At 47.8% G+C, this 19,342-nt stretch overlaps 1 protein-coding gene across 2 annotated transcripts in view; it reads left to right on the top strand.

Moving 5' to 3' along the window:
• LHPP (phospholysine phosphohistidine inorganic pyrophosphate phosphatase) overlaps positions 1–19,342 on the top strand; it is a 153,413-nt gene that overhangs the window by 40,648 nt on the left and 93,423 nt on the right. The window contains exon 6 of one of the 2 annotated variants that reach the window (XM_003922116.3): positions 18,701–18,792. The exons of the other annotated variant lie outside the window; for it this stretch is intronic. Within the exon in view, the coding sequence (XP_003922165.1) occupies positions 18,701–18,792 (92 nt within the window). The remainder of the gene's footprint in view (positions 1–18,700; positions 18,793–19,342) is intronic. 2 annotated transcript variants of the gene reach the window in all.

The following is a 19,342-nucleotide window of genomic DNA, read 5'->3' on the forward strand; positions in this document are numbered from 1 at the left end:
AGAGACAGGTTTCACCATGTTGTCCAGTCTGGTCTCGAACTCCTGACGTTGTGATCCGCCTACCACAGCCTCCCAAAGTGCTGGGATTACAGGCGTGAGCCACTGCTCCCAGCTGATAATTCTTATCTGAAACAGTTATTTTTTTATTTTTATTTATTTATTTATTTTTTTTGAGACGGAGTTTTGCTCTTGTTACCCAGGCTGGAGTGCAATGGCGCGATCTCGGCTCACCGCAACCTCCGCCTCCTGGGTTCAGGCAATTCTCCTGCCTCAGCCTCCTGAGTAGCTGGGATTACAGGCACGCGCCACCATGCCCAGCTAATTTTTTTTGTATTTTTAGTAGAGACGGGGTTTCACCATGTTGACCAGGATGGTCTCGATCTCTCGACCTTGTGATCCACCCGCCTCGGCCTCCCAAAGTGCTGGGATTACAGGCTTGAGCCACCACGCCCGGCTCTGAAACAGTTATTATTGTGATGTTTGTCAAATGATGATTTGGTTTTCTTTTTCTTTTTTTTTTTTTCTTTTTTGAGACAGGGTCTTGCTCTGTCACCCAGGTTGGAGTGCAGTGACACGATCATAGCTCACTGCAACCTCGAACTCCTGGGCTCAAGCAATCCTCCCACCTCAGCCTCCCAAGTAGCTAAGACGAAAAATATGGTGAACCCAGCTAATTTTTCAATTTTTTGTAGAGATGGGGTCTCCTATGTTGCCCAGGCTGGTCTCAAACTCCTAGGCTCAAAGGATCCTCTTGCCTCAGCCTCTCAAAGTGTTGGGATTACAGGCATGAGCCACCATGTCCAGCCAAATGGCTATTTTTCTCTTCCCATCATTTTTTCTGTATTTATTACTTGGAATTTACTATACGGAAGAGTTTCCTCTCTTCTCCCATTGACGTATGTTTCTATATATATGTGCATTAATATGTATGTATGTATGTATACCAGCCTGGACTCAAGGATTTTTGAGTTTTCCATGACATGCAGTCCATTCCTATTATTTATTTTGTTGCTCAGATTGTCTCGCATTTGGCTATTGGGACCTCCTTCAATGTTTAACTTAGACCCCAACCCACTCCTCTCCCCTAGTTTCTTTTGAATGAAAATCTAGAAGTCGTATTTCTTTCTTTCTTTTCCTTCCTTTTTTGAGATGGAGTTTTACTCTTGTTGCCCAGGCTGGCATGTAATGATGTGATCTTTGCTCACTGCAACCTCTGCTTCTGGGTTCAAGTGATTCTCCTGCCTCAGCCTCCCAAGTAGCTGGGGTTACAGGCATGCACCACCATGCCTGGCTAATTTTGTATTTTTAGTAAGCTTCTTCCACACAGCATAACATTTTGGACATTCGTGACTTGTGTGGATACTAGAGACTAAAGCAAATGGCTGATGATGTTGGTCTTCTTGAGAATCAGGATTTTTGACATGTTAAAGGAAAATACAAGATCGGTAAAATAAAATAAAATAACCCAAGGCCTGAATCTCAATCAGAAATGTCACTCAAGATGTGCTTCATGTTTAAATACATTTTTCCCCAAGTCTTATCAACTGAAAGGACTGTGTTCCTGCCCTCCCCCAATCAGAGAGCAGACTCTGCCTCCCTCCTCCTCACTGAGTGCCTCATCCTATCAGGTGTCCCTTTGCCACCCAGCCTGGGACATCACTGGGACCTACACAAAGCCAGGATCATGGGACCAGGTGAAAGGGCCCCTTCCCTTCCACCCCCTTGTGATAACTGGGCTCAGGGCTGATCAAAGAACTCTGACTGCAGCAACTGCAGCTCGCAGCGGACAGGGCGTCCATGATCCTGAGAGCTGTGGCTGACGTATCTGTTTTCATTTGATTTTTGTTGTTGAAAGAGTGCAGTATGTTTGCAGAGTCTAGAGGAGTTTTTATTTCCTTGATTAACATGATTTTCCTGGTTGTTGCATCCAGGGCATGGCCATGGCTTCAGCCTTAAACTTTTGTTCCTACTCCCACCCGCAGAGAACTGGGTGGTAGCGGGGAGGGTTTGACTACCCCTGCCCATCCCTGAGCCAGGTACCACCATTGTAAGGAAACTTTCAGAAATTCAGCTGGTTCCTCCAAAAAAAAAAAAAAAAAACCCATGTTGGTCGGGCTGGTTTCGAACTCCTGATCTCAAATGATCTGTCTGCCTTGGCCTTCTAAAATATTTGGATTACTGGTGTGAGCCACCGCGCCGAGCCCATATTTTTTCATCTTTAAATATTTCTTCGTATGTCTAAAAGATTCTTTTTAAAGGCATAGGTAATACCATTATTTAGTATTATTACTAAATAAAACAAACAATAATTCCTCAATAGCATTAAATATTCAATCATTGTTCACATTTCCCTGCTTATCTTGTAAATGTTATATGCGTTTGAATCAGGATCCACATGAAGTCCTTCCATTGTGAGTGGTCAGTGTGATTCTTAAGTGTCTTTTCATCTGCTGATCCCCTGATCTCTCACTTCCCCTCTGCCTTTTGTTTTTCTTGAAACTTTTTGAAGGAAACTGAGTGGTTTGTCCTGTCAAGTTTCCCATGGTCTGGATTTTGTTGATTGTGTCTCAGTGGTGGCTTCTGACATGCTCCTCTGTTCTCTCTGTTTCTTCTTTTGGTGATTAGATTTAGAAGCTTGATCAAAGACAGGTTGTTTCTTTCCGCCGCCCCCCCCTCCCCGGCCCCCGCAAGACTGCTCAACAGGTGATGTTATTTTCCTCCACTAGAAGGTGTAGAATGTCCAGTTACCTCTTTTTGTGGGGTGAGCAGCTGTTAATGACCAGGGCCTGATTCCATTAATTCGCTCATGGTTACGAAATGGTGACGTCTGGTTGCATCTTTCCTCCTTCCTTTATTCCCTGGATTACTTCTACACAGGAAGGCTCTTCATCAACTGTTTGATACCCTGAGGTTCATATTGGAAATGCTGGATAAGTTCTTTTTTTTTTTTTTTTGAGACGGACTTTCGCTCTTGTCACCCAGGCTGGAGTGCAATGGCGCGATCTCGGCTCACTGCAACCTCCGCCTCCTGGGCTCAGGCAATTCTCCTGCCTCAGCCTCCTGAGTAGCTGGGATTACAGGCATGCGCCACCATGCCCAGCTAATTTTTTTTTTTTATTTTTAGTAGAGACGGGGTTTCACCATGTTGACCAGGATGGTCTCGATCTCTTGACCTCATGATCCACCCGCCTCGGCCTCCCAAAGTGCTGGGATTACAGGCTTGAGCCACCGCGCCCGGCCAGATTCTTGTTCCTTTCCCTTTATTTATTAGTTTTCAAAAATGAGTTGATTCTCCAGCATCCTCCCAATGTGACAAATGAGATTTTAAAATGCACCTATCATTCTACATCAGTAGATTTAAAAATGATTGATGTGTTAGCTCCAGTGCAAATATTGTGTTCCTGATGTTCAAGTTATTTCATCTCTGACTAATGGGAGCTTCCTTGAGTTGGTGTTTGGATCCTTTTGACCTGACCCCGGGGGTCCATTCTTTACTCTCTGTTAAAATGGAATGTTCCAGACCTGTCTCATGCATTTCCTGCCCTAGGCCTGGAATTCACCATCCTAATAAGGAGCCATGCTTAACTTTTAGTAGAAAGTACTCTTTAGAAGCCATCATTGAGATAGTGATGATTCTCATTGCTCCTAGTTCAGTCATCATTAAGCCCTTTCAGTTGATAAGACTTGGGGAAAAATGTATTTAAACATGAAGCACATCTTGAGTGACATTTCTGATTGAGATTCGGGCCTTGGGTTTTTAATTTATTTTACCGATCTTGTATTTTCATTTAACATGTTAAAAATCCTGGTTCTCAAGAAGACCAACATCATCAGCCATTTGCTTTAGTCTCTAGTACCCACACAAGTCACGAATGTCCAAAACGTTATGCTGTGTGGAAGCTTGACGTCACCAACCCGTCCCCACCCAGTACAGCACAGCACTGTGGTCATTCCTTGAGAGTCCTGTGCTGTGATACTCAGTGATGTGATGACTAAATACTGAACGTAGTAAAACCAATTGCTGGGCTGTGCCTGGTGGCTGATGCCTGTAATCCCAGCACTTTGGGAGGTCAAGGCAGGCGGATCACCTGAGGCCAGGAGTTCGAGACCAGCCTGGCCAACATAACAAAACCCCATCTCTACTGAAAATATTTAAAAAATTAGCTGTGCTTGATAGTGCATGCCTGTAATCCCAGCTACTCTGGAGTCTGAGGCAGGAGATTCACTGGAACCTGGGAGGTGGAGGTTGCAGTGAGCTGCGAGGGCACCACTTCACTCCAGCGTGGGCAACAGAGCGAAACTCTGTCTCAAAAAATAATAGATAAAACTGATGGCTGGTACTGGTTAAGATTTATTTTTTGACAGTTCTTTTCTTCCTGTAATTTATAGCATATTCTTCCAGAGTAAGCTTGTCCAAACTGTGGCCTCTGGGTCACCTGCAGCCCAGGATGGCTTTGAATACAGCCCACCACAAATTCGTAAACTTTCTGAAATTTCGAGATTTTTTTGGCGATTTTTTTTTTAAGCTCATCAGCTATCGTTAGCATATTTTATGTGTGGCCCAAGACGTTTCTTCTTCTAATATGGCCCAGGGAAGCCGAAAGATTGGACATCCTGCTCTAGAGGTTGATTACCAAAATACTATATTTAAAGCTGCTAGGAATCATTCTTTTTTGTGGATGGTATTTCCCCAAGTGGACACTCTTTGAATTCATTTTCATTTTAATGTTTAGGGGATTGGTTTAACATTTACATTTGTTTTGTAGTAACATAAAATATTTACGTGATTCTGAAATCAAAACCACAAAGCAAGGCATATTCAAGAAAGTCTACCTTCTGGCGGGGCATGTTGGCTCACGCCTGTAATTCCAACACTTTGGGAGCCCAAGGCGGGCAGATCACAAGTTTGGGAGATTGAGACCATCCCGGCTGACATGGTGAAACCCTGTCTCTACTAAAAATACAAACAAAAATTATTCGGGTGTGGTGGCAGGTGCCTGTAGTCCCAGCTACTTGGGAGGCTGAGGCAGGAGGTTTGAACCTGGGAGGCGGAGGTTGTCATGAGTCAAGATCATGCCACTGTACTCCAGCCTGGCGACAGAGCAAGACTATCTCAAGAAAAGAAAAAAGAAAATCTAATTTCCGTTCTTTTCCTTCTATTTTGTTTTTACCTGTCTCGTAGGTAGCCATTTTTATAAATATTATAGCTTATCTTTTCATTTAAAAAATAAGCAACTATGTATATATTTGTATTCCACTCATAGGATGAATTTAAGAGACAATAAATTCTCAAAAATAATTTATATATAGAGAGAAAGGCTAACGCTGTAATCTGAGTTTAAAAATCAGTATTTAAGCCGGGTGCGGTGGCTCAAGCCTGTAATCCCAGCACTTTAGGAGGCCGAGGCGGGTGGATCACGAGGTCAAGAGATCGAGACCATCCTGGTCAACATGGCGAAACCCCGTCTCTACTAAAAATAAAAAAAATTAGCTGGGCATGGTGGCTCGTGCCTGTAATCCCAGCTGCTCAGGAGGCTGAGGCAGGAGAATTGCCTGAACCCAGGAGGCGGAGGTTGCGGTGAGCCGAGATCGCGCCATTGCACACTCCAACCTGGGTAACAAGAGCAAAACTCTGTCTCAAAAAAAAAAAAAAAAAAAATCAGTATTTAAAATTATATAACTAGGCCAGGTGTGGTGGCTCACACCCATAATCCCAGCACTTTGGAAGGCCAAGGAGGGCAGATCACCTGAGGTCAGGTGTTTGAGACCAGCCTGGCCAACATGGCAAAACCCCATCTCTACTAAAAATACAAAAATTAGCTGGGTGTGGTGGCAGGCGCCTGTAATCCCAGCTACTCAGGAGGCTGAGACAGGAGAATCACTTGAAACCGGGAGGCAGAGGTTACAGTGAGCTGAGATCACGCCGCTTCACTCCAGCCTGGGTGACAGAGTGAGACTGCATCTCAAAAAAATAACATAAGTGGTATGATCACAACCATCTCAAACAGCACCCTTTCCCCAACCCGAAACCGAAACAAAAACAAAACCCTGCCACTGCCTGGAAAATAAGACCTGGCTGGACGCAGTGACTCACACCTGTAATCCCACTCAGGGAGGTCGAGGTGGGCAGATCACTTGAGCCCGGAAGTTTGAGACCAGCCTGGGCAACATGATAAAACTCCGTCTCTACAAAAAATGCAAAATAGCTGGATGTGGTGGCATCTGTGGTCCCAGCTACTTGGGGGTGCCAAGGTGGGCTGATAGCTTTAGCCCAGGAGGTTGAGGTTTTAGCCAGCTGAGATTGCACCACTGCTCTTCAACCTGGGCAACAGAGAAGAAGAGTGGAAGGAACTGGCTATCCAGATGCTTTGTTGGTGATATTTGGGTGGTCTGACCGTGGGTGATCTCCCTGCCTTTTCCTTCATGGCATTTTCAGTTTCATAGTCAGTATCCTTCACGTTTTGAATGAGATTTAGCTCACCCCACCCCACAAAGTGGAGCCCTCATGGGGGTCTGGTGAATCTGGATTCATCGTTTTCGGATGCTGGGGCAGTGCATCTGGAAGGGAGGGGGGCTGTGGATTCCTGATGGGTCACTGTGGCTGCTAAGATAAGGCTATTTCAAATGAACTGAGTCTTATGCACAGGGTAAGAATTCTCTGTTCCTGGCTTTTTTAATGAAAAATACCTGCGAGGAGCTCTCTTGCTGCTGAATTGCCAGGCTGTGGCAAATCTCAAATTTTTCAAGCAGCTTTAATCAATAAAGTTATCACCCGTCATTTCCCTTGATCAGTGCCGCTTCCCGACACCCTGACCTGCTTCTTGCTGCTGAGTTTTCAGTCTGCACTTGGAATAGATAGAACTCCCCAAATCCAATTTTCATTTTAAGCTTTCCTTAGTAGCCTAGAAATCACAGATTGCTGGTATTACGCTCTTCAACCCTCTTAGAGGCAACCTGGCCCTTTCTAGGATTCAGTAATAAGGCAAAGAATAACATACCTTAAAGGTTGCTTTTAGAAATAGCTAATTCTCACCGTTTAAGCTTCTGAATCAGTGGATGGTTTTATAGCTTCATACGAACACCCAAGTGATGTGAAGGTTTTGGCAGTTTTCCAGCATCATAAGTTCTGTGGGTTGCACATTGTGCAGGTTTAGTGGAGACTGAGACTGTTCAAACCAGAGCACGCACTTATATGCGGCAGCCGAGGAGCCTGGTCTGGAGGGGTTCATTTCACAGGTGAGGAGCCTGAGGCTTAGAGATGGAGGACCTCAAAAAGCAGGTCATAGCTGCTTGCATTTCCACCACGAGGTTAAGACAGGATTTCTCAGGCTGGGCGCAGTGGCTCATACCTGTAATCCCAACACTTTGGGAGGCTGAGGCGGGTGGATCACTTGAGCCCAGGAGTTAGAGACCAGCCTGGGTAACATGGTGAAGCCCTGTCTCTACAAAAAATTCAAAATTAGCCGGGCGTGGTGGCTGGCACCCGCTGTGGTTCCAGCTGCTGGGGAAGCTGAGGCATGAGAATCGATGGCAGGTAGGGGGTGCAGTGAGCTGGGATGGCACCCCTGTACTCTAGCCTGGACAAAAGAGTAAGACGCTGTTTCAAAAAAAACAACCGAAAAAAACCCAGGATTTCTCAACCTCCACACTTGACGTTTTTGGGCTGGGTGATCCCGTGGTGTGGGGATGTCCTCTGTGTTATAGGTGCCAACAGCATCCCAGCCTCCACCCACTGTGTGGGACCACCCCCTTCCCAAGCTTCGAAACCAAAATTGTCTCTAGACATTGCCACGTATGCCCTGGGGAGAGCCGCAGCATTGAGAATGGTCATGAGAAGTCCAGGTCTGAACCAAGGTTATCTTGCCAGTGAGGAGTGAGGCCGGGCTGCAAACCCTCGTCTTCCAGCCACGCCCAGCTCTCGGGGAGGGCCAGCGTTGCAGCAGAACGTCTGAGGCTCTGTAAATGAAGTTTGAAAGACATATTTAGGGATGTGGTATCATTTTCTATTTTGAAAAATACCGCAATACGTATTGTTGGCAGAATACAAACTGTAGTTTTGTAAAAAATCAAGTGAGGCAGGGTTTCAGGTGAGGAGGGTCGGCAGAGGCTGCTGTGATCCTCTCGGCTCACGCCCTCAGGACCTCCTGTGAAAAATTGGGGTGAAGTTTGCAGGCTTATCCAGAGGCCTGGCCATAAAAGCTGGACGTTGCCCCACCGTTTTGTTCCCTGGTTCTCAGGGATCAGTCCTAACTGTATGGTCTGGGGACAGGCTGTACCCCTAGCGGAGAGGCTGGTGGGTGGGGAGTACATGTCCGTCCACGTGGGGGCCACCCTGGGCCAGTTCTTTCCGCTGCGGCCTCCCTCCTGCATTGAGGCCACCCCGGGGAACTCTGTTGGCTGAGCCCCGTCTCGTGGCCGTGGGCATTTTCTTTGGATGTCAGTGTGGGGATGACCCTGCTTAGCTCTGGCCTGCTGGGCGGTGCCCACTTCAGCCCTGAAAGAGTGGGCCCGGGAGGGGGTCAGCCCTCCTGCAGCCCTGGTTTGAGTTGGAAACTGTCCACCCACGGATGCCTGGCACCTGGCACCTAGCCCTGCAGCTCTGTCTGAAACTGACGGGAGCTGCCGGAACTTCCGGCCCTGGCCTCATCTTTGTGATGTGGCCTAGTCATAAGGCGCTGTGAGATCTCATGGATTAGTTTTCCTTCAGGCTTTTCCTTCCCTGGAGCCTTTTTTTTTTTTTTAGTAGATTTTATTTTGTTCTCAAAACACAAGTATTTAAAAAATCTGGGCCGGGCGCGGTGGCTCAAGCCTGTAATCCCAGCACTTTGGGAGGCCGAGGCGGGTGGATCACGAGGTCGAGAGATCGAGACCATCCTGGTCAACATGGTGAAACCCCGTCTCTACTAAAAATACAAAAAAAAAAATTAGCTGGGCATGGTGGCGCGTGCCTGTAATCCCAGCTACTCAGGAGGCTGAGGCAGGAGAATTGTCTGAGCCCGGGAGGCGGAGGTTGCGGTGAGCCGAGATCGCGCCATTGCACTCCAACCTGGGTAACAAGAGCGAAACTCTGTCTCCAAAAAAAAAAAAAAAAAAAAAAAAAAAAAAAATCTGATTATGAAGCAACTCATGCTCATTAAAGGAGCTAGGAAAAATTCAGAAAAGGACAAGAAAAAAAACCGCTCATCATTCCGCCAGCCTAGAATAACACAAATCATGCTTGATCTTGCCAATTTTTCATGTCTATATATACATTTTTAACACAAAATTGGGATAATCTTGTATCTGCTGTTTGAAATCTGAGTTTTCCCCTTAATATCCTATGGGGAACAATTGTTTTTTTAACTTATATTTTAGGTTCAGGGCTACGTGTGCAGTTTGTGATATAGGTACATCGTGTGTCTTGGGGGTTTAGGGTGTGGATTATTTCATCACCCAGGTAATAAGCCTAGTACCTGATAGGGCAGTTTATCAATCCTCTCCCTCCTCCCACCCTCCACCCTCAAGTAGGCCCTGGCGTCTGTTGCTGCCCCTCTTCGTGTTCATGTACAGTCAGTGTTTAGCTCCCACTTATAAATGAGAACACGTGGTCTTTGGTTTCCTGTTCCTGCATTAGTTTGTTTAGGTTAATGGCCTCCAGCTCCATCCCTGTTGTTGCAAATGACATTATCTTATTCTTTTTTAGGGGACAACTTTCTTTGTGCTTTTTTTTTTTTTTTTTTTTTTTTTTGAGACGGAGTCTTGCTCTTGTTACCCAGGCTGGAGTGCAATGGCGCGATCTCGGCTCACCGCAACCTCCGCCTCCTGGGTTCAGGCAATTCTCCTGCCTCAGCCCCTGAGTAGCTGGGATTACAGGCACGCGCCACCATGCCCAGCTAATTTTTTTGTATTTTTAGTAGAGACAGGGTTTCACCATGTTGACCAGGATGGTCTCAATCTCTTGACCTCGTGATCCACCCGCCTCGGCCTCCCTAAGTGCTGGGATTACAGGCTTGAGCCACCGCGCCCGGCCTCTTTGTGCTTATTAAAGCACTTTAACGAAGCCGTTTTCACGGCTGCATAGTATTCCACTCTTCACACTCCCGTAACATTCTTGACCATTCCCCATTGATGGAGATGAGGCTGCTTCCAATTTCGCTCTTGTGCATAAAACCCTGATGAACACATCTTGTGTTTACATCCTCTTGTACATTTCTAATTCTTTGCTGCAAATCCTGGTGATGTGGTTGCGTTGCTGTGATGCATGTTGCTTATTTCTGTTTCAGAAAGGTGTGTCCGTGCACCTTCCTCACCTGCTGCGTACAGGGATGCTTGTTTGCCCATGTCCTGCTTACCAACACCATGATTTCTGGCCTTTTAAAAAAGTGGTCTTTGAGTTTTGCTGTTAGTTTTGTTCCTTATGAAGGTGTCGGGCCACAGTGGAAATCACTCAGCGTCACACTGTCTCCAGGTCTCTGTGGGAGTCTGGGTTCCTTGGGGCCTGGGTCCAGGGCTCGTCCTAGAGTGCGCTGTCATCTCAAGGCGTCTCCCGGGGGGGAATATGTGCTCCTTGGGGCTACAGGTAGAGACACTGAGCTCGCTCCACCTTCACCACCCAGCCCTGCTCTTCTTGCCCTGATCCTCCTGGCAGAGCCCCGGGATAGGAAAGTATTTGTGAACTGTGGAAGCTTGTCGGCACCGGAAGTTTGCAGTCCAGAGCATCGCTGCCTGTTAGATGAGGTTTCCTTCGGCACCTAGGACATTGAGGAGGAGACCAGGGCGCGCAGGCGACAGGCGAGGGAGGCATAGCTGATGTGGAATCCAACCCGGGAAACCTGCCTCTGGGACTGTGGCGCCTCCCTCCGACTCCCTGGAATCTGGGTTCTGGGGGATCCGACCTTTCGTTTTTTTCTCCATCTCGCCCCCCCCCCCCCACCATGTTGTGTCTGAAAGGAAGTGAAGCCAGGCCTGGCAGGTGGAGTGTTTTTATTTCCCCCGACAGCGCACCTCCTGACCTCTATCTTCTTGCCAGTGATTTTTTAAATCCTAAATGATTTGGCAATAATTGCTCCTCCTTGCGTGATTATTGCCCTTCACCGGTAGTAAATCTGGGAATCCCCCGGGGTCCTGAGCACACTTTGCTATGCAGAGCCCACAAGCTGGCCGGGACAGGCATCGCTGCTCCGGGCAGACACACACCCCACCGGTCCCGGCGTCCCGGCCCCCAGCCTGCGCCTGGCTCCCGGACAGCTTCCCGGAGCTCTGCCTGGATGCAGCCTCGCATTATCCTGCAGAACCTCCACGCTGTTCCTGCATGAGAGCTCTTCCTCCAAGGGACTACATTCCTCCTGTCCTGTCTCCGCAGGCCGCATCCACAAATGTCCTGGCCCAGGAGGAACCGAGAGTCTCTATTCTGGGAGGGAAACATTTGTGCTGTCTGGTTGTATCTGGGGGAGGAGCATGCGCACAGGTTTCCCCAGAAGCATGGAGGTGTAGGATGACATGTGATATCTGGAAAACCCATTCCATTTCCAAGGAACCCTTTAGTAGGATGGCCCTGGAGGCTCTGGCCGAAGTGGACATCGTCCCGAGTTGGAGTGCTGTAAATGTTCACCAGGGACCTCACGGTTTCTTTTGTTTTTTCTTTGAGATAGAGTCTCGCTCTGTCACCCAGGCTGGAGTGCAATGGCGCGACCTCAGCTCACTGAAACCTCTGCTTCCCGAGTTCAAGTGATTCTCCTGCCTCAGCCTCCTGAGTAGCCAGGATTATAGGCGTGCGCCACCAGGCCTGGCTAATTTTTTGTATCTTTAGTAGAGATGGGGTTTCACTATGTTGACCAGGCTGGTCTCGACCTCCTGACCTCGTGATCCACCCTCCTCAGCCTCCCAAAGTGCTGGGATTACGGGCATGAGCCACCACGCCCGGCCTGACCTCACAGTTTCAGGACAACTCCTTGAGAAGGGCAGAGGAGACTTGAATACAGGGGCTATGGCCAGCCTTGCTGCCAGATGCCAGGAGCCATGGGGACTGCCTGGGCAGCCTTGGCTTTGCCTGACCCTTAAAGCGCCCTGTATGCCTGCAATGGATGCTGGTGCTGGTCCCACTCCAGGGAGCACGTGGTACCACTGGCTGTTCTTCCCTGGCCAGGTGCTGGTTTGATTGACAGAAAAAAACCTCATGTGGATTTGGCAGCATTTCCCCAGCATCAGTCATTCTGGAAAAAACACTTGGAATTTTTGCCGTATCTGGGTATTTTTACCATATCTGGGTACTTGCCACTAGCTCTATTTACTTCACATTTCCTAAAATTGATTCATTTTATTACTTAAATAAATGTATTTTGAAAGGAACTTTTGATCACTCCTATAAATGGAAAACCAGAATCTCTCACTTACCATAATAGATTAATCTAAAAATAAAGACCACGTGATGGCATTAAAATGTATGTCCTTGCTCTGCCTGGAGTCAAATAGTATGTCACCCGTGTGCACGACACAGTCTGGGAGGCACAGGGGTAGGTGGAGGAAGAATCAGAGAAACTCCGTGGAGAGTATGAAGCGTAGAGCACCACACCGGGCTTTATTTCAAGCACCTCATGTCTCCCAGTGGCTTGCGGCTACCAGTGATTGGCAGAATTCTCAGCATCGTGGCCCTCGCCTCCAGTGCCACCGTCCCCCGTGGCTTCTCTGAGGGAGGCCCCTCTGGCCTCTGCCTGACTATGATACATGACAAGTCCATCCATGTTCACCCGAAACTATCTCCCTGGCCTCGGGACCTTACCGGCTCTGTCTTCGTCCTTTCTCATGGCTGCTGGTGGTTCCTTGGTTAGCTAAAGGCCTGTTTGGGAGGCGGTTCCCAGGACAGTTGCTTCAGGCTTATTTGTGCTTTGCGGAACTCACAGCATGGCCTGCCCTGGTGACTGTTGGGGAGATGGAGAGGAGGCACCCGTGTGGTCTTCCCTGCTGGGTGTGTCCCACCTCTCACCCACGCCCTCCAGCCTGGCTGGTCCCTTTTGCCTATCAGATCAAAGCTCAAAACCTCACTTCCTCTGGGAAGCCTTTCCTGACCGCCCCAAGCCCAGTGGGGCATGAGGTTGGGCCTCACAGCCGCCTCTGCGTTATCACAGGCCCTGATGATGAGACTGTGAAATGATCTGATTACCATCTGTCTTCAGTACTTGTCGTGAGCTCCACAAGGGCCCCCATCTGTCTGATTCACACTGTGTGCCCACTGCCTGGCCCCACCCTGGCCCGCAAAGGCCCAGTACAAAGGTATCAAGTGACCAGAGCAAGGGCGCCTGCTGCAGGCCGTGTGGCCTCTCTGACGTTGAGGGAATTTCCTCAACAAAACATTTCCTCGTGTTTCTGTTTTCTTTTTAACGTGTTTAGATAACTTATACGTCCTGGCCCTGTGCTGGGTGCCTCACTGCGATGATTTGGTTTAAAACGGTTATACCCATTTTACAGATGGAAGGGGAGGCTGGCCCAAGGTTACACAGCCAGCAAACAGCAGAGCTGGGATCTCCGCCCCGCTGCTCTAGCTCAATATGAGACAGGAGTGAGTCTGTGCATCTGCTGGCCACGTCAGGCCCACCTCCCTTTCTGAGGCTCCTTCCCCCAGATAGAGAGGAAATTGCACCTGGGCCTGGTCCTTGCAGGCAGAGTCCAAATCAATGGCCCCACACTCAGTGAGTCCCCAGGCTGGTTTCATTCACAGTCATCATTTCATTTTGTCTTGATTTTGTTTTGTGTATTTGTTAGTTAGCCCCACTTGGCATCTGAATTCCAGTGAGGAGACCTGTAGTTTTCTCTTCTTTTCTTTTTTTTTCTTTCTTTTTTTTTTTTTTTGAGACAGAATTTTGCTCTTGTTGCCCAGGCTGGAGTGCAATGGCACAATCTCAGCTCACTGAAACCCCCACCTCTGGGTTCAAGCAATTCTCCTGCATCAGCCTCCTGAGTAGCTGGGCTGATAGGCATCGGCTACCATGCCTGGTTAATTTTTTTGTGTTTTTAGAAGACAAAGGGTTTCACGATGTTGGCTGGTCTTGAACTCCTGACCTTGGGCGATCCACTGCCTCGCCCTCCCAGAGTCGTGGGACTACAGGCACGGGCTACCACACCCGGCTAACTTTCTGTATTTTTAGTAGACACGGGGTTTCACCCTGTTGGTCAGGCTGGTCTTGAACTCCTGACCTCAGGTGATCCACCCACCTTGGCCTCCCAGAGTGCTAGGATTATAGTCATGAGCCACAGTGCCCGGCCGAGACCTGTGGTTTCAAGGTATCTGTTTCAGTCATCTCAAGATACTCCTCTGTCACTGGAGTCCAGTTGCTCAAGTCTGGTCCCCAACCAAGGAAATCCCTGATTGACGTTGAGGGCAGATCTGACATTTGATGTCTATGGTGCTGGCCAATCTTCCACTGGCAGCATCTTCCCCTGAAACTATTTTGAAGCTTTTTGTTTTTATTTTAATTTATATTTTTGAGACAGGGTCTTACTCTGCCCCCAGGCTGGAGTACAATGCTGTAACCTTGGCTCACTGCAGCCTTCACCTCCTGGGTGCAAGCAGTTCTCATGCCTCAGCCTTCTAGGTAGCTGGGACTACAGGCATGTGCCACCACATGCATCTAGTGTTTGTATTTTTAGTAGAGACAGGGTTTCACCATGTTGCCCAGGCTGGTCTGGAACTCTTGGGCTCAAGTGATCTGCCTGCCTCAGCCTCCCACAGTGCTGGGATTACAGGCATGGACCACCATGCCCAGCCTACTTTGAAGCTTTTAATCAGATTTTGGGGTAGGGGAGAGAGAAAGGCTGGTTGGGTTTTTTTTTTTTCTTTAAAATTATTATTACTTTTTTTTTTTTTGGAGACTGAATCTCACTCTGTCGCCAAGGCTGGAGTACAGTGGCACAGTCTCGGCTCACTGCAACCTCAACCTCTCAAGTTCAAGCAATTCGTGTGCCTCACCCTCCATGCCCAGCTAATTTTCCACCCACCTTGGCCTCCCAAAGTGCTGGGATTACAGGTGTGAGCTACCACTCCCAGCTGTTTTTTCTTTAAAATTACATATATTTATGTTTAAAAAAAAAGAGAGCATGAGTCCATTTAAGCAATAACATGTTAATGTGGCAAAAGGAGGCCCACAAAGACTGACGTTTCAGCCACACTGGCATGAACTGTGCAACTCCCTCCACTCTGCATAGGTGACCAATGGGAAGTCTTATTTGTGCTTCGTTAAGTATGTCCAGACACAGCTGGCCATGCCATAATGCAGAGCACACATCCGCTGAAGACACTGTTGCTAAGTGTCAACCGAGTGCCAGTTGTCAGCCCAGATTCCTTGCCCTGTAGGAGCTCCTACTTCTGGAAAAATGGGATAAGCAGAGTCTGTTACGCTGCAGTATGACATGGGTGGAACTAGGGAGTGATCACAGAGTGCTTTGGGAGGGCCACACAACCCAGCCTGGGGTGGAGGAAAGGTAGTGGTCACCAGAACTAGGTCCTGAAGGCCTGGGAGGAATTAGCCAGCAGAGGAGGAAGGTGAGCAGGCAGAAGGTCATCACGTGTCCACAAGCCACCTTTCCGGTATAGATGTATATTTCCAGCTGTTGTCATTTTTCCCTTTGCCTGAAGGACTTCCTTCTACATTTCTTGTAGGGTAGATTTCTTGGTGATGAATTCTTTCCACTTCGATATCTGAAATATCTTTAGTTCATCTTTGTTTTGGAAAGATATTTTTGCTGGGTATAGAATTCTAGATGGGCATTTTTTTTCTTTTACTACTTAAAAGACAGTAGTCCACAGTGTTCTCACTTGCATTGTTTCCAACAAGAAATCTAACGTCTTATCTTTGTTTCTCTGTAAAAAAAGACATGTCTTTTTTGTCTGACTGTTTTTTGAGATTTTCTCCTTGTCACTGGTTTTGAGCAATTTGATTATGATGTGCCTTAATACAGTTTTCTTCATGTTTCTTGTGTTTGGTGTTCACCGGGCTGTTGGGTCTGTGGGTTTATTATTTTTATCAAGTTTGGAAAATTTTCATTCACTATTCAAATGTATTTGTGTCTTCTCTCATCTCACTTTTTTTTTTTTTTTCCTAATCTTGGGTCGGGGTCTTGCTCTGTCTCTCAGGCTGGAGTGCAGTGGCACGAACACAGCTCACTGCAGTCTCAACCTCCTGGGCTCCAGTCATTCTCCACTTCCTCAGTCTCGTAAGTAGCTGGGACTACAGGCTTCAGCCACCACATCTGGCTAATTTTAAAAAATTTTTTGTAGAGACAGGGTCTCGCCATGTTGCCTAGGCTGGCCTTGGACTCCTGGGCTCAAGTGATCCTCCCACAGTCCTAGGATTACAGGTGTGAGCCACTGTGCCCCAGCTCATCTCACTTTCAGGAACTCTCATTGCATGTAAATCAGGCCGCTTAAAGTTGTGCCGTAGCTCACTGATGCCTGTTCACGTTTTAAAATAATTCTTCTGCCTCTATTTCATTTTGGGTAGTTTCTGTTGCCATGTCTCCAAGTTCATTAGTCGTTTCCTCTACAGTATCTCTTCTGGCACTGATCTCACCCCGCGAATTTTGATCCCTGACATTTTAGTTTTCATCTCTAGAAGCTTGATTTGGATTTTTTCTTTTATCTTCCACTTTTCTACTTTTGGGACTTATGGAATACAAATACAAGGGCTAATTTAATGCTCTTGTCTGCTCATTCTCGTATCTGTTTCAGCTCTGGCTCAGTTTGGATGGCCTGATCTTTCTCCTCCTGCATATTTTCCTTCTTTGCATGTCTGATCATTTTTTTATTGGGTGCCAGGTATGATCAATTTTACCTTCTTTTTGGGTTTTAGATATTTTCTTGTGCCTATAAATAATTTCAAACTTTGTTCTAGGATGCAATTAAATTACTTGGAAACAGTTTGATCCTTCCAGATCTTGCTTTTAAGATTTGGGGGGGCAGCACCAGAGCAGGGGTTGCCCTGGATGAATCATTCCTCACCAGCGAAGCCAGCGGCTTCTGAGATCCTACCCAATGCCCTGTGTATCATGAGTGAGCTTTCCCAGCCTGGCTGGTAGGGACGTATGCAGTCCTGTGTGAGACACAGTCACCATTTTCTCTAGTTATTTGGTGTGATTCTTTCCCAGGCTCAGGGAGTTTCTGCCCTTATGTGCAGGGGCAGTGGTCTGTTGAGTACCAAGGGACCCTCCACAATCTCCACAGCTCTTTCTCCATGCAGTCTTTTCCTCTCTGATTCTCTGTCCTGTGGATGCTGCTCATGGGTCTCCCCAGGGTCCTAGCTCTGTCTTCCCAATTCAGGGATCCTGCAGGGCTCCACCTGCATTTCCCTCTGTATTAGTCAGCTCAGACTGTCATACAATAGCAGAAACTTTTTTTCTCACTGTTCGGGAGGCTTGAAGCCTGAGATCAGGGTGCTGGCAAGTCCAGTTTCTGATGAGGGCTCTCTCCCCAGCTTGCAGACGGCCGCCTTCTTGCTGTGTCCTCCCATGGCCTCTCCTCTGTGCTTTCATGGAGCGGGCGGGCACTCCGGTGCCTTTTCCTCTGATAAGGACACCAGTCCCATCAGATCAGGGCCCCCTCTGAGCTCATTCAACCTTAATTAATTACCTCCTTACAGGCCCTGCCTCCAAATACAGTCACACTGCAGGCTAGTGCTTCTTTATATGAATTTGTGGGGGACACACTTCAGTCCATCCCCCGTGCCCACAGTCTGGAAGCGTCAAAGGCAGTATGCTGGGGGCAGTCGCAGGAGCCACCTCGCTTGTTTCCTGCGTCTCAGAAGTCATTGTCCTTCACTGCTTGATGTCCAGTGTCCTGAAAGCTGTTGTTTCATAGTTTGGTTTTCTGGGTGTTTCAGGTGGGAGACTGTATCTTAGGGGCTGCTTTTTGAAATGATAGACTGTGAGCATTTCATCTGTGTGCATGTGTGTATTTTGGTTTGTATATTATTATTTTTAAGACAGAGTCTTGCTCTGTCACCCAGGCTGGAGTGCAGTGATGCCATCTTGGCTCACTGCCACCTCTGCCTCCCAGGTTCAAGCAATTCTCCTGCCTCAGCCTCCTGAGTAGCTTGGATTACAGGCGCACACCACCATGCCTAGTTAATTTTTGTATTTTTAGTAGAGACATGGGTTTACCATGTTGGTCAGGCTGATCTTGAACTCCTGACCTCATGATCTGCCCGCCTCGGCCTCCCAAAGTGCTGGGATTACAGGCGTGAACCACCAAGCCCGGCTGTATAATAAATTTCTTTAAGGCATTACCTTCACGATTGAAAGCAAAAGCTATATAAAGCCAGACTTACAAAGATTTGCCAGAGATTTGCTTCACTTTCATGGAATCCAAGGCGAATAACCAGGCTACAGAGTCTTTGGGGTCAAGTAAAATTCAGCCTGTGTTTCAGCAGAGGCCAGGGCAGCGTTCAGCATCCCCACGCGTCCTTGCGGTGCCAAATCACTTTGATGTCTGCTGATTGATTTCAAATTGCACAAATATATACCTTTCAAAGCCATGGCCTCCAGGGGCAGTGTGAGATATATTCCAGGTGGGTTGACTTTTAATCAATACGATGACAATATTATCTTGTTTAATTTGTATGATGGTGGTTTTAAACATCAAATGAAGCCATTTATTATGTCAAAGAGAAGATGAAGAGCCCAGGAATAAAACTCTCCTGACATCACTTCTGAGCATATTTCACTGCCGTGACAGGCCGTCATGATTGGGGACGATATCGTGGGCGACGTCGGCGGTGCCCAGCGGTGTGGAATGAGAGCGCTGCAGGTGCGGACCGGGAAGTTCAGGTCAGTGTCAGTGCCGGCTGGATGCACTCATTCACCTTCCTTCCAGGGGATGGCCACATTCTCATTCTGTTTTGTTTTTCAAAGTAAAGGGGGTATTCTTTCCAAATCAAAGAGCAGTGTGCGGGCATTCACTATGTTGTATGTAATGGACCTCTAAGAACAGGGCTGGGTGGTCTTTCATAGCAGACAGTGATAAGGTAGAGTGGCTTTTGATACAGGGTCTGAGTTTTGAAACTGTGCGGCGCTGAGAGAAATAAGCAAAGGCACTGTTCGTCGTGGCGGCCGCCCACCGGGGAGCTGGGAGAATCTGTGCTGCTGTTCATCGTGGCGGCCGCCCACCGGGGAGCTGGGAGAATCTGTGCTGCTGTCCTTTCGGCAGTTTGAGCAGACCCTGCGCTGTGGCAGTTACAGCTATGGGCACTCCAGCCCCTTGGAGCGCCTCCTTCTTCTGTGTTCACCTTCTCCACTGGTGACAGACAGAGAGCCTGGAGACGACACGAGAGTGCTCAGGGGTGCTCTGGAACGGAACCCCCATCTTGAGAAGAAGCTT

The sequence above is a fragment of the Saimiri boliviensis genome, chromosome 12 (assembly GCF_048565385.1).
Source record: "Saimiri boliviensis isolate mSaiBol1 chromosome 12, mSaiBol1.pri, whole genome shotgun sequence".
In the NCBI taxonomy this organism is placed as follows: Eukaryota; Metazoa; Chordata; class Mammalia; order Primates; family Cebidae; genus Saimiri; species Saimiri boliviensis.